This window comes from Gallus gallus, chromosome 4 (assembly GCF_016699485.2).
Source record: "Gallus gallus isolate bGalGal1 chromosome 4, bGalGal1.mat.broiler.GRCg7b, whole genome shotgun sequence".
Taxonomy (NCBI): domain Eukaryota; kingdom Metazoa; phylum Chordata; class Aves; order Galliformes; family Phasianidae; genus Gallus; species Gallus gallus.
The window spans coordinates 64,474,725-64,500,198 of record NC_052535.1 but is presented as its reverse complement, the minus strand read 5'-3'; the positions used below and the strand labels follow the sequence as shown (position 1 = coordinate 64,500,198).

Genomic DNA, 25,474 nt, shown 5'->3' with positions numbered 1-25,474 from the left:
TACGACTCACACCGCGCGGCCGCCCCGCCCCTGCCTGCACCCCTCTGGGCTCGCTCCCCCCTCCCGCTCTTGCGTCCCCTCCGCGGCCTTTGCGGCCGTTACGCCCCCGCGCCGGGAGGGGGCGCGCGCCTCAGCCGGGCAGCCGTGTTGCGTGGTCACGTGGGCGGAAGTGAAGGCGAGGCCGGGTCTGCTGCGGGCAGCGCGGAGCGGTGTCGTCCCGTCGCCACGCCCGTCCCGGTCGGCTGCGGTGCTGCGGTGAGAGCGAGGCGGTAGCGGCGTCCCCCGTCTTTTCCCCACCCCTCCCCGCGCTGCGTGCTCGGGGCGCTCCCCGCGGGCCTGGACTCTCTCGTCGGCTCGGGGCGGCTCGGCTGTGCCTGCGGCCCGCGGGGAGCGGTGGCGGAGCGGGGAGGGTCGGGGCCTGGCGCGATTTTGCGTCTGATAAATGTCACGTAGAAGTGGCCTTGTTTGTACCGTCACTACTGAGAGAAAGAAACAGCAGTGTCTGAGGAGGTTTCTTAGAAACTGGCTCGGTTACAGTTGTCCCAGAGCGTTGTTTTGAGGAAGCAGCTTTATCTCCGGCTTAGTTCCGTGTTCCTTTGGGACAGCGGTGCTCGTGTATAAAGAATGTGACTGTACTTCATCCCGCCTCGATGTGAGGGTTTCGGTGCCAGTGGCTCGGGGTTAAGCTTGCAGCAAAGGTTGGGCTGTATGGGTGTCAGTGCTGAAACGGGAGGGTCTAAAGCAGCAATCCCGGTTTGGAACAGGAGATAGAATCCTAAGTCGGGAAGGAAAAGTGACGTTTCTGAAATGCAGAAGGTTGTCGATACTTTGCGTGTTCACGTTTGGGCTCCTGCTGATGAGTAAGAAAAGCACAACCTGATGCAGTTTGGAAACAGAAGCTTGGCCTGGTACTTGATGAAGGGGAAGGAACGTAGGAGCGCTGTTGGCTAGCAGCAGACATGAGTATTGCAGAGTCATAGGGGTGTCGTGAACAGCGTTGGTTCAAATGTTGTGTCTTCTGTATTCTTGGCAGTACTGGTTCCAGCTCGGTATGTTGGCCTCTGTTTTCCCAAAGCCTTTGGTTAGCGATCTTTAAAATTGCCAAATTCCCTAAGCTGAGAGATGTAGTGGGACATAACAGACTGTAGGCAGTAAAGTCAGTGGCTTTTCTGTTTCAGTTGCCAAGGGAACTCTTTTTTGTTTGCTACATGTTTGTTAGAGGGTTCGACCCATGTATCTTCAAGAGAAAAACAACCTAAAATGTAACTGCAGCCTTATGATGAAACACTACATGCAACATGCAGTGTGTGTTGTTCATGTTCTTAGCACAGTAGAATTTGAGGGTGCAAGCTATATTGGAACTCTTTTTAAATAAAAGCACTGAAACATGTTTGTGTTGCCCTTCTGACTCCACCTGGAGCAGTCTCTGTAATGTGTAGATCTGTTCTGAATCAGATGAATACTATTCATTCCTTAATAATAAATAAATTCAAAAAAAGTGCATTTTCCTTCTCCCTCGGATTCTCTGGACTCTTGTGGGAAATAGAGCATGCTTTGCTGGTGAACCACCTGGTTGTATTGAGGTTTCTTCCATAGTTCTATGACTTCCTCAGGATTTTATTGTTTAGTGCATGTTTAGTTAAGTGTCATAAGCGAACTTGCTAGAAAAGCAAACGCTTTCTTCTGATCGTGTTGCTTGCATACTTCAAGTCATTGCCAAAGAAAATCAGAGCTACTAGTGAATGTTGTGAAAGTGGAGAAGAAAACAAAAAGCAACCAAACAAAAGCTGTTGATGCGTCCCACACGTTGCCCAAGGAGGCTGTGGATGCCCCATCCCTGGAGGCATTCAAGGCCAGGCTGGATGTGGCTCTGGGCAGCCTGGTCTGGTGGTTGGCGACCCTGCACACATAGCAGGGGGGTTGAAACTTGATGATCATTGTGGTCCTTTTCAACCCAGGCCATTCTATGATTCTATGATCTGAACAGCTTGTTTTTCCTACATCTCCTTCTTCTAACGATTTTCCTTTTTCCCATTGCTGTTTTTGCAAGAGTGATTCATTTGTGTGGTGGCACAAGGAATGGGGGTGAACCCTTTGAACAGCCTCTAGTGTCACCTTCTTCCCCTCCCTATCTCTCTCTCTATGTGCCCCACATCAGCCAAAAGCCCTGTTCTTAACAAGGAGAAAAACTACAGAGCAAACATTCTGGTGTTTGGTCTTGTTAGGACTGTGAGTGGCAGCACACTTTGTGTGGGCAGTGCGATGGTCTGATTTTGTATGTGGCTACGTCACTAATTTTAAGCTGTATCTGCTGCTGCACAGGAAGATGAAAATGGCACTCCATCTCCTTGCACACCCTCCTGTGTTCGTTGCCACAGGCTGTGAGAATGAGTAAATGATGTTTGTTTGGTATCTTTCAGCAGAAGTCATTTTTTTAGCCTTTCGTTGGAGCATAAGGTTTGAGGTAGCCACCTGATTCCTGGAAGAAATCTCTTGATTTCTTCCTATGTATATGTACTTGTTTTCTTTTTCTCTTTGTGAATATCCTTTTGCTGCCTTGCCAGATCGAGGAACGCCATAAATAAAAACCAAAATGTTTTCCATTTCTGAGCTTTGTCCATATACCAAAGGGAAGGTAACAAACTAGTTGAAGGTCATAAGCTTGTTGTTTTTTGACTTAGGTCTTCAAAGGGAACTTTCTGCCAGTTACAATGATGCACTTTATTCTGCATTGCTGTAACAATTGATAGGCCCTTATGTGAGGATAAAAGAGAATGAGAACCTCCTGTTCCATTTAGTAGTATGTTCTGGCAAGAACACTGAAGCAGGTCTTTGCAAAACATTAAAACAAAACAATCCTTAAGCTCTGTTTCTGGAATTTTTGAGGTATATTGCATTAGGTGTGTTAAATGTGCCTGAATATGTTATGACTTCATGAAATCTTTCAGTTGAGAGAAAATGACTGCAATCAAGCATGCTTTACAGAGGGATATTTTCACTCCCAATGATGAACGCTTACTGAGCATTGTAAATGTATGCAAAGCAGGCAAAAAGAAGAGAAACTGTTTTTTGTGTGCCACAGGTATGTAGCAATACTGCACTGTATTGCATGTCTTTGCCTTTTTTATTCAGTTGCATTTCTCTTAGTTTTATTTACAACACATTACAGCATTAAGTATTGCCCTGCATAAGTAGTGCCCCATTTCTAACAGAGAAAATCAATTATAGCTTACACTTGTATTAATGCTGCTATTAAGAAAGAGGGAAAGCTCTGTACTTTTACTCCTAGATCTCCATGTAATTTGTAATGAAAAATTAACAATTAATTATTTATGTGAGATTGGTGAGCTTTTGAAGCTGGCTTTATTTAGTGCTCAGAAGGGACATCTGGTAGACTTCTAGGCTCATCAACGTAAATAAGGTGCAACAAGGAGTGCTGATTAGAATTCAAGGCAGAGGGCTCTGGAAAAGCACAGGAACCGAACTCCCCTATAAATAATTCTGTTTGGAATTTGAAATACAGCAGAAATTGATGTTACTTTCTGCATTTTGAAATTACTCTTGTACTTCACTTCCCAGTGACAACAGAACGACCGGTGCAAGTAAATGTGGTAAAAGTGAAAAAATCTGACAAGGGAGATTTCTACAAACGGCAGACTGCGTGGGCACTTCGAGACCTTGCTGTTGTTGATGCCAAAGATGCTGTTAAAGTATGTGTAACTTTTTTGGGGGTTAGTGCTTGGCTCAGAACATCTTTTTGGTTCCAAGGCAGCGTTAACTTCCCTGAAACCAATTGCTCTAAAGCTCAGTTTAATAACATGTTTGTTTGGGATTAAGGTCATACATTCATGTGGTTATTATACCTGCATTTTATTCCAGGCTTCCCAAGAATGTAACCCTGTTAAACTGAGTAAGTCTAGGTATGCCCCAACAGCAATACTCTGAACATCTGCTTGGTTTATTACAGTGGTCTGTCAGTGATTGTACAGTGTTTATGCTAAGAGCCAATACTCTTTATCTTTTTTCTGCCTCATGCCTTACGTAAACTACTATTCCATTCTTAGTTGCTCCTTAAATTATGACCACCTTGCTATTGATACTGAGCTACAAGGATGCAGAAACATTTTTAATGAGCAGTATATAAGTTTGCAGGTGAGCTCTTAAAGCTTCTAAGTCATGAAGTTGGAGGCTTGTGGAAAATGTGTAGTCCTGACGTGTTAATAAGCTTCTCCCCTTGCCTACTCCCATAGTCTCCTTGAGTTATGTTTTGTGTTGTCAGTAATTCCAGCTGCCCTTCTTTGGCATCAGGAGGCTAACACAATGCGGTTAGTCATTTTGGGGACTATGTTTCTGCGCAGGCAATGCTGTCAAACATTTCTTCAAACTCTCACAAATCTCTTTGTTGTATTATTGTTACCTCATCTTTATTGAGAATATACTGTATTTATTACTTGTATTTTATTTTCTTTTTGTTCATTAAGGCACATCAGGGTGCCAATATTGGCGCATCAGCTCAAGGTTGGCATATATATAGTTTCATTTTATCCTGTCGTCTCAGTAATTAAATGAAGAACCAATCTCTGCAGCTCAGAGAATTTTTTGATTGTTGGGCCTGTAACATATCTTGTCTTTTGCAGGAGAATCCTGAGTTTGATTTGCATTTTGACAAAGTATACAAATGGGTTGCAAGCAGCGCAGTGGAGAAGAACACCTTCATTTCATGTATCTGGAAACTCAATCAGAGATACCTTAGAAAAAAAATTGACTTTATTAATGTTAGTTCACAACTTTTGGAAGGTAAATTTATACAATTTCTATGATATCTGCATGTTAAATGCAAATTCTAATAGTTGTTAACATGAAGTGGATGTACTAAAAAAAAAAAAAAAAAGAATTAAAATTCTAACCCTTTCTTTTTTCCTATTCAGTTTTATTCCTTTATAGTTTTGAAGTTTTGACATAGGCGAGAAGACCAGATAACAGATTTTCCAACAGAAAACTAGATACCATAAATCTGTTAACTGGGTCAAAATACTTGATTAATGAAATGCTAATATTGATGAGTTTATTGTGTTTCTAAGACATCATCTTTCTGAACAGAATAAAATCAACCTGTGAGGCTTTGTAGTTGTGTTTAAAAAAAATCTTTTTTTCTTCCATCTCTAACTTGCCCTGAATTATAAAAATGCTTTAAAAAGTGACACTTAAGTAGCATGCTAAAATTCAGATGAAGTTTTTCATCTGGTTTCTAATTGCACACTGTGACTCATGTTAAATCCTGCTGGATCCTATTGCAGCTGAGTGACTGGATGCTAAAAAGGCTATGCGTCATTTGCTCACGTTGTATTTGGTATTTTTATATTCATGTTATCTTTTAAAAGTTAAATTTCTACTAAAATCAAGTGCGAAGATGTGTTTAGCATCACTTCTGTCAGAACTGGCTAAGCTGAAGATGGATATTAAATACTAGACTGATTTGAGTAATGTCAATTAGAAGTGTAAAAACAGTATAGCACTTCTGTATTTTGGTGTTGTCAAAAACTTTTTTTATAGCTGACCTCTACCTCTTCAAGTTCTTGTGATATTAAACCATTCAAACTTACTGCCACTTAGAAATACACACACTGTTCGTGCTTTGCCTAGCTAACATTCTCTGCTTCCTTTCCCTCTGCTTTTCCATACCTTTTAATACTGCAGAACTGCCTAAAGTCGCAGAAGGTGCGTAACACCTTTTTCCTTTATTCTGCTGTGTAAGCATCTTTTTCTTGAATAATGTGCTTTTTCTCTTGCTCTCTTTGAAAACAGGGCTTTAAATAGCTCATGAAGTTAGTAAAGATAAGAGATGCTTCAGATTGCCTACATAGTTTCTGCCTGGATTATGTTAATACTGTATACACCGTTTTTCAGTCGTTGGGTGACTACTTGAATTAAATGCTGCAATGTGAATTTTTTTCTTTAAAGGCACCATTATGCAACTTTCACTTCAGTACTACTTTTCCTGCTGCACAAGTTATCTTTAGATAAAACTGTCTTGATGCTAAAGATGTATTTTACTTTAGAATATTTCCTTATGTTCAGTCTACCAAAAGAGGCAGATTTCTATCAGTCTTCTGCTTGAAGTTCTAGAATAATACTGTTATGCATTCAGGTGTTGATTACCAGCATGAGAAGTGAATGAACAGACACTATCCCCTTTTTTACATGCAGTAAAGGAAGCTGACTATTTATATTTTACTTATGTTGCATAATTTGAAAAACATTGCTATTGAGAGCCAGTTCTGGAAATCTTTATGAAACCCATGGAAGACTTGAAAAAAGTGTCCGTAGGTAGCAGATGCTTGTTACGAAAGTGATTTGATAGATTCATTTATTTAAATAATAATATATGAATGTACGTCAGTACGCTTAAAATGCTTTTGGCTTTCTGCTGTTGGTAACGTGTTTTACTTCTCTACACAAGAATCAGTTCCAAGTGGAGAGAATCAAAGTGTAGCAGGAGGTGATGAAGAGGCGGTGGATGAATACCAGGAATTAAATGCAAGAGAAGAACAGGATATTGAAATAATGATGGAAGGGTGTGAATACGCAATCTCTAATGCTGAAGCCTTTGCAGAGAAGTTGTCTAGAGAGCTGCAAGTTCTAGATGGGGTAAACGTTTCTTCTGATGTACAGTGTGTCCGCATGACAAATAGTTTTCGTTGATACTGACTATGTAGCCTTTTCTGAGAAGGTAGCTAACATTTTGCTGCATATTTAAATATATATCTTCTCCTAAGCAGAGCTATATCCTGTATGTTATTATTCACCTTACAGACCTTCTGAAGTAAATTGCAAGCTTTCACATAAACAGTAGAGAAGATAAAAAGGATATTCTCTCTCTCTCTCTCTCTCTCTCTCTCTGTCTCTCTCTCTATATATATATATATATAGCTTTCATGAAGGTGGAAATGCAGGGAGAATAGACATTCATATTTACGTCCATAGGTGTATATAGAAGAGGATATCAAAATGCTTTTGAGGTGCAAAAATGTCTCAAAATCTTATGGTATAATTTTCTGTACAGGCAAATATCCAGTCAATTATGGCCTCAGAGAAACAGGTGAATATCTTGATGAAGTTGCTGGATGAAGCTCTAAAGGAAGTTGACCAAATTGAGATAAAATTAAGCAGTTATGAAGAAATGCTTCAGAGTGTAAAAGAACAAATGGATCAAATTTCAGAAAGTAACTACCTAATCCATCTCAGCTACACAAATAATGTGAAACTACTGTCAGAGATAGAGTTCTTAGTGGTAAGCATTTTTATGGTGTTTACTGTGTCTGTTCACATTTGGTATAAATTTCTTCTAAGTTGCTACCTTCTTTGTCTTCTGTAGGTGAAAGTTCTTTAATATCAGTTTATTTTTCTGCTTTATTATTGCACTCAATTCAGTAAGGTTTTATAATAGAGGAATTGTATTTATCATTCTTGGTTTAGCAAGATAGCAAGCTATAACCTGCTTTTTGCTTAAGGAAATCTATTACTTTGTAGAATCACATGGATTTGGCTAAAGGTCACATAAAGGCCCTTCAGGAAGGAGATCTGACATCTTCTCGAGGCATTGAGGCCTGTACTAATGCAGCAGATGCCCTTCTGCAGTGTATGAATGTAGCTCTTCACCCAGGTAATGTTTTTGTTAGACTACAAGCTAACATAGAATTTATTGTGGTAGTGCTTTTATTCTGTGTGTTTTTTCCTACCAGCCTCAGATGTTGTTTCCACACACACAAGGGATTGTGACCTTTTGGTCCTGCTGGTTCCCACATACAGTATATTACTATATAGGTTTGTATTCTCTAAATTCTTTTTGTTTTTAGGACATGATATGCTTCATGCAGTCAAACAGCAACAGCAGCGATTTAGTGACTTGCGTGAGCAGTTTGCACGGAGACTTACCAACCATTTGAACAGCGTATTTGTTCAGCAGGTATTATTTCTTATTGTTTTATATGAAATTTTCAATCCTAAACTTCTCCTGAAAAGGAACGCAACCTAAAATTGGGTGTATTCTGTGATTCTAACCAGCAACTGAATGGACTTCTGAGGTAGTTTGGACAAAGGTATTACTAAACACATCAAACTACAGTGACTAAAGAAGTCTCTTACAAAAATAATTCTCTGTAGTGGATTCGGTGTCTGAGTTGAGCAAATTGTGTCATATGTAGGGATTTATTTTAACTTTAAGGTTTGACTAATTGAAAAAAAGCATTAAGTTCCATGGGTCGTGGAGGCTGCAAAGATCAGAGTTCTTGCTCTCTGAACTTCAAGGGCTAAAGAAGAAGAAAGGAAATGCTTAAACCCTGATTTTTGAGCCTTTACTTAAAATATTCAGAGATACTGTCCTGAGGTTTGTTTCCTAAGGGTTGGATGTCTTTTCTATCTTTCTCGATCTTTTATTGCTTTATTGTTTGTTTTTTTTTTTATCTCCAATTAGTTTACTCAGACCCTCCTTCAACTCTATAACAAGTCTTCCTATCTTTCAGTTCCAGTGAGTACATCAGCTTTCATACAAGCTTCTCCAACTAATTTTTTTGAGCTTGACTTACCCAACTAGCAGCTGCATCTTTGTATTTACAATAAGAAATCCTTACTGATCGCAGAATATCAGACTTGCATCCTCTCTCAGTTCTGGTGTTTTTACCACCAGTCTTTATTTTCTTGTTAGATAAACATTACTCTGATCTCCAAAGTTTGGTAGACAAATTTACTTTCAGAAAATCGTAGTATGTTTATAACTGTACAGTGGTGGGAAACAGTAATATTTTTAAACAAAATGTTAACTCAGTTTTTCTACATATTAATGCACTTGAACTTTTGGTTTCTGTTTATTAGTCTGCATGCAGGAGATGGAATAGAGTTATGCTGGAAAACTGCATAGAAAATGGCATTGGAGAGTATGTCTGTTTTTCTTTTAATGGTAGAAAAGTGTTTCCTACATTTTCTTCTGCAGAGAAATTAGAGTTCTGAAGCATGTTAAATTTTTCATCTTTAGCTCTATTCTTAAGAAAGTACATTTCTCCCATGACTTGTTATATTTTGAAAATCTGAGTGCAGGCCATCTGTCCTGGCCTTTAAATGGTGATCGAGTAGAAATTATCCAACGTAAAGGCAATCACAAATGAAATCTGAATCTTAGCTTTGCAAATGAAAGTGGCTTTTGAACAGAATGTCTTTTCTGATGTTCCGCGCCAAGGATTTTATTATTAAAAATGGGAAGAGATTACTGTTTCAGTGTACTACTATGCGTATTGGATGAACTGCTATCAAAGAGATTACCAGTGCTATTAAGAATGAGTAACGTTGCAAATTTGCACTTATTAAAAATGTATATTTTTAACTCTGGTACTAACTTTAACCTCATACTGTCTTCTGTATAAACTTACCCTCTGTGAAGCTGTTGCTAATCAAGTATTAATCAGCAGTTAAAAACAGACATCACTGCAAGATTAGGCTGGAATAGTTAACTGTGATAGATGAGCCTCTGCATTAAGCTTTTTGAAGAGGAAAAAATAATTGTGTACCTTGTTTAGAGGTATGGATTCAAGTCTTGCAGATGTAACAATTCTTTTTATCTTCATTAAAACAACGTTAATCTGATGAACGGACTGTAACTGTTTTTCAGTCCCATGGTTTTGAAACCTCTAAGCAGAATACTTAACATATGAAGAGTTGCATTATTTGCTTAGAATGTTTATTAAAAAAATACTAAAGGAAAAATCTAAATAAGACAAAGGTATCAAATCAAAATAGAGAATGAATGTGTGGATGTCTAAGCAGCTTCTAATAGCAGCAAGATGTGCTTTGTTTCAGAACAAAGGTGAAGCAGCAGTTCCAGTGACGTTTTGGCCTAAGTGTGATAGTTTAGAAGTACAAACTTCTTTTTTATAAACTCATATAGTATAAATTTGTAGCATATACTTGAAGTTTATCCTACTGACTTACAGATTATGCTGGAAGTATATACTTGATCTGATTTAACAAAGGGAGTTGAGAAAGCCATCAGGTAGATTATTTTTAACGATAATGAATTTGCAAGTTAAAATGCATGCTATTGCGCACCAGAGGACAGGAGTGAGAATCGTACATTTGTTCTGTATCCAGTTTTCATAAAAGTTTATTGAAGGTTTGTTGGAAATACTTGTTGTTTGCGTGCCCAGAAGTGATCACAGTAGAAAGTACGAATTCCGTGATCACTCATGGTGTATATTCAGCAGCTGTGTGGTTAATGCAGGATTCTAATTCCAAATCATATACTGCAGTAATTATACTTCATGAAATTAGCTCTTTGCTGGAGCCTAACTACAGGATTGTTTTCAGAAGGAACATTAGGTGTGACTCTTCCCACTGTCTGTGAGAATAAATGAATGACGTTTTCTGGAACTTTGAGTGCCATCAGTTTCTCAATTTACATAGAGAGAAGAAGAGAACTTAAAATAAGCCTGTGTTTAGGTTGGATACAAAAAAGCATTCCAGCTTTATACAGAAGTGAGATTGTTCACATTGCCTTACTTAGTAAAGTTTAGTCTTTTACAATGAATAACAAGACTTGTATTATTATTATTACTATTTTTTAATAAATCTGTAACTGTATTGTAGAAGCCTTTAGGAATTTTTTAACTGATTTGTACCTGCTGCAATATGGAAGGGTAAACCAAAATTTCTTTCGTTCCAATTTTGTGATCCAACTTAATGAAAATCAAGGGCAGTCTTTAAACTGTATAGATTGTATTCTGTCAACTTATTGTAGCCAAGTTAGAACTGGCCAGGGATGCTTTTCTGTCAGGGAATAGTCATTCAAATTATTTTATAAAATGAGGAATAATTTGACTAACCTCTCTAAAATAACTGTAGTACACCAGAGGAGCTGAAAACAACTTAGGACTGCTGAAACACAAAGAGATGAGATTTTATTGCTGTATTAATTACAAGCTGGATGAGAAAAAATATACTGTACAGAAAATGTTGAACTCATTTTGACATTAAGCCATCTGTTCCATTAATACTGGTGTCATGGAGTTACTTCTATATCTGGTTGAGCTGTGTAGCAGAATGCACAGGTGTGGTGTCATCTTGTTTCCTGAATTGCCCAGAAATCTTGTGAATTCAAGCAAGTGAAAGCTTGAACAAGGCAAATTTTAGATTGTTCAAGAAATATAAAGTGATCTTCATTTGAGGGGTATTATGTTTTTCAGGGAACACATCAGCAAAAAGGAGTATTAAACTTAGTAGCTTGCTGTTAAAAAGACTGATTTATACTGCATGTCCTAAACTGCTTAACTCTCATAAATGTGTATTGAATGTGTGTGTGGTTCAGAGACAATGATAGAACGTATGTGAACTGAAGCTTTTAAGATGCAATTAAATTGGTTTAACTTGAACATATTTTCAGAAGAGCATAAACCTCTTGGCTAGGGACAAGAAGTGTCTTGTCATATGGAAAAAGACTTCTAAGAAGTAACTACATGACGGTTGTGTTTTTGTTTTTGTAATTCTTAAGGAAATAATGTAATTCTCTTTTAGATTTTTTTTCAAAAACAGTTGAATGACACTAGGTTATGGGCCAAGAGAATAAAATGAGGCACTACTTTCAGAGCAGCCCTAATAGTTTGGTCTTTTTCTGTTTCCCTGAATGGGATGCTGTCTTTTTTCAAGTTTTTGAACCTCTGTAGTACATCTGTATTGTGCTTCTAGATTTATTTTAATACTTTCTCTTACTCCAGGGTCACGATCAGAGTTCTACTCTTGCTCAGCACTCTGTTGAGTTGACATTACCCAATCACCATCCATTTCACAGAGATTTGCTTCGCTATGCAAAACTCATGGAGTGGCTCAAGAACACAGATTATGGAAAATATGAAGGGTTAACAAAGGTATGTGAAGTGCTCATTAATGCTACAGAATTTACACAGTAGACTGTTTTGAAATTGAAAAGAATTATCTGTGACTATGTGCGTACTCTTAACATTCATGCTAAATTCACTGTTCTCTTGTTTCTCTTTGGAATAAGAAGTGTCATGTTTGATATTTGTTGTATCTTGTATTTATTTTTCCAAGATCCTATGTCTGTTCTGAAGTATCATTTAACATTAAATTTGCTTTACACAAAGGTTACAGGTTTACAATCGAGTAAGATTGTATTTTCTTACAATTGAAAGAATTAAGCTCTTTTCACTTTGGTGTGCTTGTTCAACTTTGACATTTTATCTTAACAGACTTTATTCCCTTCATTTCATGTGACTATCAAAAACATCAGAGGTTTCTTGTAAAGTAGATCAAATAGAAACATTTTGGCTTTGTGTATGTGTAATTGTTGACTGCCTTGCATAAAACTGAGATGAAGTGGAAAAAAGTGTTTAGAGGTCAGGGGAAAGATGTTCCTTAACAGAACGAGTGTTCTTTTATTGAAGTACTGTCATTCTTGAAATTTTAATGCCAGAAAATGTAAATCAGACTTCTAGAATCTTTTAAGTAGTTGTTCTTTTGTCTTCGGTTTAAGGAAGATGTTAAATAGGTAGCTGACATCTTTATAGACTTCTTAAAAATAAAAAAGTTAGGATGTTTTTATGTATGCTAAGTAACAAAATTCTGAAGTAAATAGGAGAAAAACGTATTGGATCAAATTTGCCCATGAATAAGAAATTATAACCTTTGTACCAAAAAATCTAAACATCAGGAAACTTTCAAACTTATTTCAGTTGTTGTGCCAATTGCCTTCTTAAAATTCAAGCTTTTTTGGGGGTCGGGGGGGGCAGTGTTACAAACATTAATTTGGAATTCTTTGAGTCTCATAGAAAGCACACACAGCTTGCGCTTCCTGAAGTGTTTTAGGTCTTTTGGTTTTGCGCTGAAGGTGTAATTAAGGAGGATAAAGGAAGATGTTTAGGAGTGGCATCCTACACTGAGACTGTGAACAATAGAGCTGAATTCTCCCCACTCTACTCTTGAATTAAATTCCACAATGCTCTTTCACCTGTAATCCTATTTATGTATGTATCACATTATAAATGTTTCCTTGCAGAGGAGCAGTAGTGGTTTCTGAGGCCATGTTACATACATCTGTATGGTCCAAAACAGTTGATAGTTATTCGGTAGAACTTACAGTCATGCTTTTTTGTTTTATTTTAAGATCTATTTAACTGTAACCAAAAAAAGTAAGTATATATTCCTGTTAACTAACTTTACATTTTTCATTTAAGAATTACATGGATTATTTATCACGTCTATATGAAAGGGAAATAAAAGATTTCTTTGAAGTTGCCAAGATCAAGATGACAGGCACAACCAAAGAAGGAAAAAAGTTTGGTAAGCTTCTAGGAGGCATATATCTTTTTTTGATTTTTTTTATTATTTACCTCGAAAATACTCATTGTAACATCTTGGGGCAATTTTATAATGGTCTACAATTGTTCACTTTTTGCAAAATGAAAGTTAGGTGAAAAATATGATATTTCTAGCTTCCCCCCAAGGCCAAAGAATTACAACTGAATTATTGTGAAATGGGGCAAGTTGGAAGGATAAGATATGATATTTCTCAAATTTTAAGCTTACACTCAAGTTTTTAATAAATTACCACTCAATTTTGTTACTGTAACTATCCTATTTCATTACTGTAACAACTTTGGAGAATCAGCTCTTGGAGTTAAAGAAAGGCTGAGCAGCACGTGTGTTTATATATGTTTCTTCTGCTATTCTGCTTTTATTAAGACTTCAGGTTTGAAGAAGCTATTTTTAATGCTGATTCTACATGAGCAAACTTGTGTGAGATTTGCTATGTAGTCAAAAACTAGATACCATACTTATTAACCTGCTGGTCTTCCTATTTGAAGGAGTAATGTGTACCTCATAAAGTAAAATGTCTAGTATGAGTATGGAAGTGAAGCTTTAAAACAAAACTGAATAAGTAGCAACAACAGTATAGAAATATATATAAATTGACTATATTGTATTTTCAAATGCACAGGTTCAAAATGTTGAAGATATTTATATATGTCACAGTTTGCCTGTTTCCAAACTCTGAATTCAAAAGTGAGGTGCAACTTGAACTAATGAGTTATTTCAAGTCTATTTTGAGTTCTGTTGATGTTGGAGAACAGAGAAAAGTAATGAGAGTAAGGATGCAGGATAGTGGTGAGGCATTGAGTAAGGGGGAATGGTAGGTGGAAAGATTAGTCTTGGTGAGCTGTTGGACACAAAGGACAAGTGGTGCCATAACGCGTCACTGTCAGAACACTTAAATTCCTAGAGCCTGGAAAGCTACCTTACTGGAAGAACTGAACACTTTTATAAACATAACCTAATATGAGTTGACTTTTAAAACATTATATCCTAGCACTTCATTTGTGATCTGTGTTTGTGATGAAATGGTTTTTGTAGCAGTTATATTCCTGACGTCTGTAAATGTTGTAATCTGGCATTTTGGAGAAAGAGGTCCTTCAATTCACCAGTGCAAGAGCTGCACTTGAGAAGGCTTCTTTTGTGTGTGTGTGTGCAAATCTCAAGCACATTTGAACTTTGCACAGAATAGTCTAGGAAGAAAGTAGCAAAGGATAATTTAACCAGTTCTCTTGGTTTGATTTCTCTTGTAATGTTACGCTTTCAGTCATACAAAGCTGTCTGCTTGTTTGAGTTTTGCTGGAGACTGACTCACATAGAAAACTTGGCCCAAGTGTGCAGTCCTGTGAAAACTGGTAGGCACCAATCACAAAACCAAAACTAGAAGTGAGAACTCTCCCAGAAGTCTAATGCTATGAATGGAAATTATGCCATTAAAATGGATAGCAGTGGCCATGTACTTGGGGCAACAAGCTAATTTGATAATGTATTAGACCAGAAAAGCTTCACTCCTCAGAACTAATTGTGCTTTTATTGGTATCACTTGCAAAGATGGAAAAGCAAATTATTTATGTTTAAAAAGCTGTTATATTAGTACAGTTTCACTTCATTTAAATTCTATAAGTTGCTTTTATAAGCTGTTTGTAACAGCTTATAATGATACGTAATTTCAAAGCATTCTGTATTGAAGATAATGATTACAGTGCTGCTGGTTGTGCGTTAATTCAAAATGTATCACTTCTTATTAGCAAACTTTTAAGAAATAGTGTAGGTGTATAATGCTCCAGTTGTACTCAGACACTGAGGATGACCTGTTTCCAAGCTGTGTTGGTGTGTGTTCCTGCTTTTTTTTTTTTTATGCTTTGGAAATAGCATTACTCTTTGAATGCCTCAAATGCAGTGGGGATGCTGGGAGAATTCTGGCATTCTGTGCTGGTGCAAGGTTCTTTGTCTGCATTTTTATGGCAAAAAAAAAAAAAAAAAAGTCATGAGCATTCACACTTGTCTTAAGTAGTCTTTTTTAATTAATTTTATTTTTCTGATGAAGCCAAGACTTTGATACCACAAAATCAAGTGTGGAAAAATGTGCTACTATTGTCATATGTTTACATTATGTGTCTTCTCAAAAGCTAGTATGATGCCTCTGATTGTCCTGGGCCTGATCTTTGCCTATAGGTTCTTCATGTTCTGTCGTATGGTCCCATGCATTTGGAAACTGGGGACTATGAAGAAAAGGGACAAATGCATGGATGGCATATGCGTATGCTAAATACATGTAACCCACACTTCTTTATTCAGAAACTGCCCCAAACCCAAGATTTAAAATCTAGACTTTGAAGTCTAGACTCTGGAATTAACTTTGAGTTTGACATTAAATTGTCAATGGTGTTGGCTACTTGAGAACATCTGTTATTTAAGATGTGTTTGTTGCATTTAGAAGTATTTTCTCATTCTATCACAGTAGGTTCTGTTGGCTGCTCCATTATGGGGATCCATCCTCATCAAAATCTTCCTAATACCACATACTGCTTTTAGTGTATGTATGCAAATGCCTTTTACTGATTAGGGATTCTCTATGTACTCTGAGGTGAGAGGAAATCTTTGCAATGCCCATTTACTGTTAATTTCTTTTTGAATTTCACTCGAGGAAACTGTTTTATTTGGCATAAATCAGGAAAAAAAAAACCCAAAACTTGCAATTTTTACTATAATTACACTGTTTTCATCCTCTTCAAATTTGAAGTCATCAGTTTTTGATGCGGCATGAATACAGATATATTCTCAATGTAAGCATCCTGATTTGCTAACAGCAGAAGTGGTTAACCAGTCCTACTACATGTACAAATGGTTTTTGCAGTACTGTGTTTCTGGTCTTATTTTATTACTATTTTTTAAAAAAATTGAAGAGGTGGAAAATTATTTCTGACTCAGTACAAAACCACATAAATGCACTTAAATTTCTTTGTCTGGTATCAGTATGATGATTGATCTTGAAAACTGAGTCTTTTGCAATATTTATTCTTATAAATAAATCCCTAATTCAACGGACTTCTCAATTTGGGAGAACTTAAAGAATATTTTTAGCAATGTGTATTTAAATACACTGTATAGGAAAAAGTTTAATACCTAAAGTGTACTGTTCTCCATGTAGCTTAGATTCTCTCAATTTCTAGGATAGTACCTCTCCAACTAAATGTGTTTGCCATGTAGTTACTTGCTGCTTATAGTTCTTTGCATGTTTCTTTCCAGTTAGAGCTTAACTTGCATCTTGTGCATGGTTTGTGCAAACTGCATTTTAACTTGTCTTTGTCTTTGATGCTTGCAACCTAATCCATCCCAGCTACACTGCCTCGAAAAGAAAGTGCTGTCAAACAGGAAACTGAGAGTGAGTATGACTAGTTGCATTAGTTGGTATTGTCAGTGCATGTGTGTCAATGTAAAGATGTAGTGCTGCATCATGGGAAACCTACCTAACGCTAAAGCATTCTGTTCAGAATGAAATAAGTATTAGGAGAGTCATTGTTTTTGCAAGGCAAAAATTAAGGACAGCCAAGATTGCCCAAGATAGAGGAGTATTGCACGTAAAGACAATGTCTCTTATTTTTCCCATGCTAGTAGCTGATCTAAAAGAAGTGTTTGTGCCCAAAAGGTTGTCTTTGTTTCCAACTCTTTCAGCTTTTATTGGATATATAGACTTGTATATGCCCCTAGACCAGGAAAGTCATGTCAGAATGCTAATATAGCAATTAAATGAAATGTGCAGGATTGCTTTCAAGCTTCATTATTGTTGAGGTATGAGAAGTTTACATTTGGGTCAAATATTGATGACTTCTTGTGGTTTTGTGTTTGTTGTTATTTGCTTGTTTTGCTTTGTTTTTGTTACTGGCTTTCTTCATCCTGTTTCAGCATTTCAGAAAACTTCAAACATCAACAGAAAAATGCACCTCACGTAAGGGGAAGCTGTAGAATATCAGGGAGAAACGTCTGAATGCTAATTTTGCTCACAGGGATAGAAATAACATCAGAGTAACAGCAAAGTTCATCTGGGATTGTAGATCAGACAAAATAGCTATGTAGCCAGAAAAAGAAAAAAAGATCAAGTTAGAAGTGGAAAGTGCCTGTAAAACTTCTGATTTTTATTTTTTCCCTCTTTTGAATAAATTATTATTCTTATGGCAGCTTTGCCCAAAGTACACATTCACAAAGATCATAACTGATCTTTGCTTCCCAGCTCTCAAGGGCAATACCCTAGTATTCCTGTATTTGACTTTTATATCTTTTAGAGAGATCCTTTTATACCTCTTTCATAATTTACAATGTGGGATTAGGTATCTAAATTGTAGTAAACTTTGAAACTTGCTGAAATATTTCACTTCCTTTGTAATGAGAAAATAACTGATTTATAGGAAGAGCATTTTCAGCCTAGAATAAAGTGAGTTGTTTGATTTTTAACATACAAGATCAAGAGTTGCTAGTAGTCCTACATTTGGTAATGAACCTGTTCTTGAGAATTTTATTCCACCTCTGCATCCCTCTTTCATGGTTTCTTTATTTAACAGGTCTTCATGGAAGCTCTGGAAAATTGACTGGGTCCACTTCTAGCCTAAATAAACTCTCTGTTCAGAGTTCAGGAAATCGTAGGTCTCAGTCATCCTCACTGTTGGATATGGGAAACATGTCTGCTTCTGATCTTGATGTGGCTGATAGAACAAAATTTGATAAGGTAAAGCAAAAATGTTGCGTAGTAATTCTGCTTACCTGTGTATTAGAACTGTGTTCCATATCCTTCTCAATTATTAAAAAAAAGTATATATTTTTTGAACTGGGTCAGTGTGCATTTTTAAGCAAATAGGAACTCAACCGATTCTTTGACTTTTTCTCAGTACAAGTGTTCAGGAATTCTGTTCCATTTTGGCAGTAAGCACAAGTGAAAGATAAGAAAGCGTGATCTTCTTTTAGCCAGGACTTGAACCTGGTCCTGAAGTCTTATTTATACAGGTTTCACAGGAAGGTCATTGTCAGTTTTCAGCTTTAACCAATTACACTAAGTTGTTCTTGGAGTATCTTCAGCATCTGTTTAAAAATGTTCTGTCCTCAGCATCTATTTTTCACCATTATTTTTATTATTATTTTTAATTTTCCTGACCCTTTTGAAGTCACAAAACTCACTCAGTGGAATTGACACCTCAGTATGAGGGGAAGGGAAGGAAGAGTACTTATTCTGAAAGAGAGATCATTATTTTTTTTTTAAATGGAAATTCTTTTTTTTTTTCTCTCGCTCTCTTCAAATCCTTGCTCTTTTTTCCATCTGGAAGGAAATATTGTAAACATGTAATGTTGGATCCATTGTATGTACTTGTGTAAGTTATTCTATGTCTTAACATAAATCTTAAATATTTATGGAGAAATATTAAGTAAACACTGTAGACTGGAAATATGTCTAACGCCTGCGAATTTCAGTAGCTCATACTAATTAACATTAATTATTTCCAAGAGAGTGCTTCATTTTCCAATAATCCTAATCACAATGGATACTCTTGTTTCAGTGCAAGACCTGCTATGACTTTCTGTAGCAGTTAGATACAAACTTCTTCCACAGAACAGTTACCTTCTACTTGTTTTCTTCACTGAGGGGTTTTTACTTTTTGTCCTCTTAGCAAACAGGGACAAAAACAATGGTGGCAGAACCTATTGCTTGCTGTTAAAATTCTAAGCTATTCACTACAGCACAAAAGTCTGTCCTTAGGCTAAGAAACATTCAGTTGCAGGAAAGCACTGATTATTTCCTCTCATCCATTTAACGTAGGAGAGGGAATAACCTTAAGATGCAGGTCACACTCTTAGAGATAAAAGCTCTGAGCTGTTTGCATTTTTATTATGTGAAAATTGGCCTTCTAACACTTACTGAAGATAAACAGTAAAAAATAGTGATTAAATAAATAATATGTAATAATAATAAAACATAGTGTTTGTAACTGTTTAAATTGGTCAATGTGTTCATTAAAATATTTGATTTCTTTAGATTTTTGAGCAAGTATTAAGTGAACTAGAGCCCCTATGTCTGGCAGAACAGGACTTCATTAGTAAATTTTTCAAACTACAGCAGCATCAGAGCATCTCAGGAACAACAACGGTATGACTCTCTTTCTTCAGTGGCAGAACTTAAAAATACTGAGCAAGTCTCATAAGAGACCCATTTAAAAGTTAACTTTGGAATTTATCTGGCAACTAAGTGATCTGGCTGTTGAGTAGTTTGTTTTTCTCTACTAGCTAGCACAACCTTTGGGTTTTGGCTGACAGTACAAAAATTATTTAAGAAAGAACTGGTGTGTTTCTTTTGCCATGGCCTTATTTCCTGATAAGTTCACCCTAAGCATGCTGTTTCATGGTGTTATGTAGGAAGGCAATGGGGAGTAATTGCATATAGTGCTGGGGAACGTGACTGGAGACTTATACCAGAACCACACCAACCATTGCATTTACTTCAGGGGGGGGGAGCTGATAATTTTATTGCTTTCATCAGACATGCTTGTCAGTTGGATATAGAATTTGAGACAAACTTTCAACTTCCTATATATGCATATCTGTGTGCGTGTGTGTGTGTGTGTGTATATATATATCCTTCTTGTTCTTACAGAATGAAACAGAGGAAATGGATGGAGGAAATTTATCTCGTTCATACATTCCTGGTGTTCCACAGACAGTATCATCTGAGTATGTGCTGATGCTGTTTATTCTTTTCTAAGCCTACGTGTGAATTTCTTTATAAAGTTCTGTAACAAATTGTTCCCTTTTAGTGACAATGAATAGTGAACTCTAAATTTGTAAGTAGTCACTTTAATATATCAGCAAACATATATATATATATATATATATATATAGTCTTGTTCATAGAATGAATGTTTCTGTCTACAGTAGAATAAATAAATACGTAACTGCAAAGTGAAAAAACATGTATCAAAGAACACTTAAAATAATCCAGTAAACTAACAGAGTAACATTTTTCTTATGTATTTTTCCTAGGAAGGACATGATCCGACAAATGATGACAAAAATATTTCGTTGTATTGAACCTGAGCTGAACAATCTTATAGCACTGGGGGACAAGATTGATAGCTTTAATTCCCTTTATATGTTAGTTAAGATGAGCCATCACGTGTGGACTGCACAAAATGTGGACCCAGCTTCCTTTCTCAGCACAACACTTGGAAATGTTTTGGTGACTGTCAAAAGGAACTTTGATAAATGCATTGTAAGTTCTTTAGTTTTTCTATTTAAGCTGACTATACTATTTTAGGAAGCCCACTCCTATTCAATTTGATTTTGGGATTTTGTAGTTAGGACTTTTTGCTTTAATTTGAAGTGAAAATGAGTGTCTTCACTGCTGTTATATTGGCCAAACTTTTTTTAATGGAAAAAAAAAAACAAAAAAAAACCCTAATTGGCAGTTGTTTCTCTCTTCCCTCTCCATTCCAGTTTTCTTGAATAATGATCTATTTGTAAGTACCTCTTGTTCTCAGAATTTCAAATCTGTGAACTAGGTGACTTTTGTAGTCATTTGAAACTTCTACTGAAGTCAATCAAGTAAAAATAATAGTGCTCTGGCATTTTTACATTGCAAAAAAAAAAAAAAAAAAAAAAAAAAAACCCAAACCAACCTCATGGACTTAAGGGAAAATCAAAATCTTTGTAATATGCTGAATAGAGATTATTCCATGCGTTGAGGTATTTTTATCATTGAACAAAACACAGATTTTTGTTAAACATAAAGATTTCTCTCCTATTGCCAAAAGATTTGCCAGCTTCTGCCACCAAGAAAGTTTGCTATTGTTAGTAAGGCAACCTTAGTACCAATACTTGTTTGTGTGACTGTTTAGTTTGCTTTTATTGTTGTAAGTGTAATTTGACTCTAGGCCAATGTGGTAACGCTTCATTCATTGTCAGAGCCAATGCTTGAGGTACTTTGAAGTTATTATTATTATTATTTTTTTAGCTTATACTTAGAAATAAGATTTCAACAGAAGATTAAAGAAGCTTTCTATGGCAAAATGAATTGTTTGCTGGCTTGATGCTGAAAAGGGAAGTTGTGGATTGGAACTCTTAAATATCATTTGTTAATTGCTTCCAGTGGATAAGTTGTGGAGTAGTTTTTTTTTTTTTCTTAATGCTAAATAAGCAAGCAAAGGAAGATAAAAGCTGGAAGATTTTACTTACCTTTCTTCCTTCACAATTTTTACTTTTAAATTTGTGAAGATTAAAGAGGAAAGAAAAAAACAGAAGATACAATAATTAAAAGATAAAATGATTTGCCTGATTAAATATATGTTACTTTCTCGGTATGTTTTTTTCTTTTACTAGTTATTATATGGTCTGGAGTGGTATTGTAAAGACTAACTTTTGTGTTTCTTTCCTTTTAATTTAAGAGCAATCAAATGAAACAGATGGATGAAGTAAAAATCTCAAAGAAAAGTAAAGTTGGGATCCTTCCATTTGTTGCTGAATTTGAAGAGTTTGCAGCCCTTGCTGAATCAATTTTCAAAAATGCAGAACGACGAGGAGATCTGGATAAAGCATATACAAAACTTATTAGAGCTGTTTTTATCAGCGGTAGGTCTTCTCATTTGGTAATACTTACTAAATTCATTCTTCCTGTGTAGGTATATTTTGCTCCATTTAATTGATAATGGTATTTTTTTTTTTAAGACTATATTGTAAACCACATGACTAGCATTGCACTGATTTAATAATAATAATAATAAAAATCCCTAATTTACAGAAGCAAGTTGAAACATTTTGATATAATGTAATCTTTAAAAGCAAACCACAGATATTTCCCTTAACACATGTATGTAAGGTAACTGTTATGACAATCTTTCCTACACATGGTTATCACTGTGATAAAATCCCATATTTTTTTCATCAGTTATGTTTTTTTCTGCATTTGGTTGTCCTTTGGGAGTTCTGAATATTTTGTTTCCCTTATCTTTCAGTTGAAAAAGTAGCTAATGAAAGCCAGAAAACACCCAGAGATGTGGTGATGATGGAGAATTTCCATCATATTTTTGCAACGCTTTCTCGGTTGAAAATTTCTTGTCTTGAAGCTGAGAAAAAAGAAGCCAAACTGAAATACACTGAACATCTTCAGTCTTACGTAGTCTACTCACTTGGGCAGCCTCTTGAGAAATTAAATGTAAGTATGTATTCTCTTTTTGAAAATTAAAATGCTTGTTACCACTTCTAACTTTCTGTGGGTTGACCTGTCTCTGGACAACAGTCACCCTTGAAGACAAGCATTTTCTTCTCTTCCTCTAAGCTGCACTTTTTATTGCTGACTATTACATTATATGCTAGAGAGTACACTTAGGCCAGCTTCTCAACTGTCCCAGCTGTGTCCCCTCCCAGCTTCTTGCCCATCTCCAGTCTACTATGGAGGAGGCAAGAGGAGGACAGGATGTGTGTGGAAAGTCTTGATGCTGTGCAAGCACTCTTAAGCTATGACCAAAATGCTGTGGTGTTATCAACGCTGTTTGAGCCACAAGTCCAAAACACAGCACCGTGTAGGCTGCTATGAAGAAAATTAATTCCATCCTGTCCAGAGCCAATGCAATGCTTCAAATGATGCTGCAGTTCTACATGCACATTCATAAGCATATTTCTTTTCATTTTTATTATCTTGATCCACGTGGTGAGGCATCTTGAGAAAAGAGGGCAGTAATGAACCAATACTGCTCTTGTATAATTATGATTTAAGTAGAAAACTTGCAATTCAAATGCTTTGCCAGTTTATCTGAAAGATCCAGTGCTTTCCCAAGCTGTGGTCTCAGTAACTGAGGAGTTTGAGGCTGGTTCATTGTATTAGTTACAAGGTGGTAAGTGAAAGCTTGACTGCTTCTATGGATGATTAATTTCAGTTTTGCCTCATTACTTACTGAGTACTGCATTGGTGTGCCGTTCTTTAATGTTTACGGCTGAGCACAACTTCTGTTAAGGAGAACAACTGGTGTGTGTTCCCCACGTTTTTGTTGAAGGTGCAGTTTGACAAGCATTTTTGCAGTTAATTAGTTTGTATTTATGACAATCATTAATAGTATTATTGTTTGTTAGCATTTCTTTGAAGGTGTTGAAGCTCGTGTGGCCCAAGGTATACGAGAAGAAGAAGTAAGCTATCAACTGGCTTTTAATAAACAAGAGCTTCGTAAAGTTATAAAGGAGTATCCTGGCAAAGAAGTCAAGAAGGGATTGGATAATCTTTACAAGAAGGTAGACAAACATCTCTGTGAAGAAGAAAACTTACTTCAGGTAAACTAAATAATGGCTTAAAAATCTCTTATATGTTTGCAGAAAGGCCTTTATTTTTTCTTTCGTATGAGTATCCTGGGAGATGTGCCTAGCTTTCAGCAAAATTCTGAAAATCCCTGAATTTTGAACTGTTTTGTGGTGGTTTTTTATAATCCTTCTGTGATTTTATTTATCGTAACAGATTGGTTTCAGGTATGGTGGTAGATTTCTGAGAGAAAATCCCTTTACGATTCCTTAGCTGTCCATTAGTGAGTGATCTCTATTCTGCAAAATAAGATGGAAGTAGAAAAAACTAGATTTAAATGAACCATTAAGTTGGCATGAAATTTAGCTTGTACGCTGCAGTAGAATATAGTTCAGCTAGACTTTTTCTGATAGTGTATTATTCAGATCTGTTACAGTCTGTAAATTTTCTCTGTTGTAAATGATGAGTTAAGTGTGCCTTAACAGCTTTTTAGAGTGTGAATATGAATGCAGGTCTGGTTGGGTTATTTGAAGCAACTTCTTTAAGAGTGACTCATTTTTTTTTTTCTTCCTATTTTCTTCCTACTTGGTAGGAGTGATGTAAATATTAATGATCTTTAAGAAATTTGATGGGTAAAAAACTTTGAGAATTTTTAATGCAGTAACTCACTTTACTGAACTTTGCTTTTGACAAGCTTCAGTTTTCATGTCACCTTAACTGAGAATAAATTAATGAGCTAATGTGTCCTGTAGGTCACATTTAGTATATTGTACCAGTTGTCAATTCCTAAAATTTGCTTTTGTTGGCAGGTTGTGTGGCATTCAATGCAAGATGAGTTCATACGACAGTACAAGCACTTTGAAGGGCTGATAGCTCGCTGCTATCCTGGATCAGGAATTACTATGGAATTCACTATACAGGATATTTTAGACTACTGCTCCAGTATTGCACAATCTCATTAAAGTTCTATAAAGGGACAGAGAAGCTAGCAAAGTCTGTGCCTGTATGATGAGGGAATCAAACACTATAGACACTGTTTGTTTTTAAAAGGTGTATTGCAGTATGTATGTATGTATAGCTAACTGTTGTGTTATGTATAAGCTTCAACTGTCTTTCAGGGCAAAATGAAACCTTTGTTCATTTGTTGCTCTTCTACTGCATTGAAATACTGTTTGAAAGCATTAATTCTGTGAAACACTTTGTATACATTTTTCCCCTCCCCTAATGTTCAGATACTTTTATTTATAATCCCCCTTTTGCTAAAAGCAGCAAGCACTACCCGTGTAGTACACAAAAGGGTACTACCATCTCCACTAATGCTTTGCATATTGGAGATTATACAAGCATTAAAGACTGCCACATCTCTTTCCATCCTCGTTCCAGGAAGTATGGGTGTGGAATGTTAGGCAGTGGGAATGCTGAATTCATGTTCTGAGATGTGATGCGAGGGTGGCTGTCGTTCTTGATTAAAATCTGTTCATCGCATTCTTTATGTCTCTGTGGTGTGTTATTTCAGAAAGGCGGCGATGCAGAGCTGCTTCTGTGGTGATGTCTGTGGGTACTGACGTAATGCTGCTCTATTTCTCAATTGGTTTTTTTTTTTCTTCCTTTCAGTAGGTGTGATGTAGCATCACTATAGGCCCTGTTAAGCTTTGTTAAGCAGAAGGGAGGGCGGGGTTATGCGAAGCAGAAGTTCCCCTAGCGCAACCGGGGCAGCCCCTGACGAAGGCTGTGCGCACAGCCAGGCCCCTCAAGGCGGAGCCGACTCCGCTCCCACCTCCCGCCCCGCCCATCAGCGCGAGTGCTGCCGGTCGCGCGACAAGGGGCGGGGCGAGGCGG

General features: G+C 36.7%; 1 protein-coding gene across 8 annotated transcripts; it reads left to right on the top strand.

Annotated features, from left to right (window-relative positions):
- Window positions 1-165: 165 nt before the first annotated feature.
- On the top strand, window positions 166-25,120 carry EXOC1 (exocyst complex component 1). Of its 8 annotated transcripts, XM_015285542.4 has the most exons (21): window positions 166-255; window positions 2,949-3,082; window positions 3,580-3,710; window positions 4,638-4,797; window positions 5,698-5,718; window positions 6,461-6,648; window positions 7,064-7,291; window positions 7,531-7,663; window positions 7,857-7,966; window positions 8,474-8,527; window positions 11,760-11,909; window positions 13,236-13,341; window positions 16,712-16,756; window positions 17,931-18,094; window positions 19,394-19,504; window positions 20,009-20,085; window positions 20,395-20,623; window positions 21,795-21,978; window positions 22,362-22,561; window positions 23,476-23,670; window positions 24,445-25,120. In XM_015285542.4, exons 2-21 carry the CDS (start codon window positions 2,959-2,961, stop codon window positions 24,595-24,597), a joined length of 2,763 nt encoding a protein of 920 aa, XP_015141028.1. In that variant the 5' UTR covers window positions 166-255; window positions 2,949-2,958; the 3' UTR covers window positions 24,598-25,120. The 8 variants fall into 8 exon arrangements, with proteins under 8 accessions (XP_015141028.1, XP_004936079.1, XP_420700.2 ...); XM_004936022.5 differs by lacking the exon at window positions 5,698-5,718; XM_420700.8 differs by lacking the exon at window positions 8,474-8,527.
- Window positions 25,121-25,474: the final 354 nt, after the last annotated feature.

What these genes read in the sequence shown, in the direction of transcription:
- EXOC1 (XM_015285542.4), top strand. Translation starts at nt 2,959, where the DNA reads ATGACTGCAATCAAGCATGCTTTACAGAGGGATATTTTCACTCCCAAT. An exon ending in CAAAGAAGGAAAAAAGTTTG is followed by an intron (nt 13,342 to 16,711) that starts GTAAGCTTCTAG and finishes AATCCATCCCAG; the next exon opens with CTACACTGCCTCGAAAAGAA. An exon ending in CCACAGACAGTATCATCTGA is followed by an intron (nt 20,086 to 20,394) that starts GTATGTGCTGAT and finishes TATTTTTCCTAG; the next exon opens with GAAGGACATGATCCGACAAA.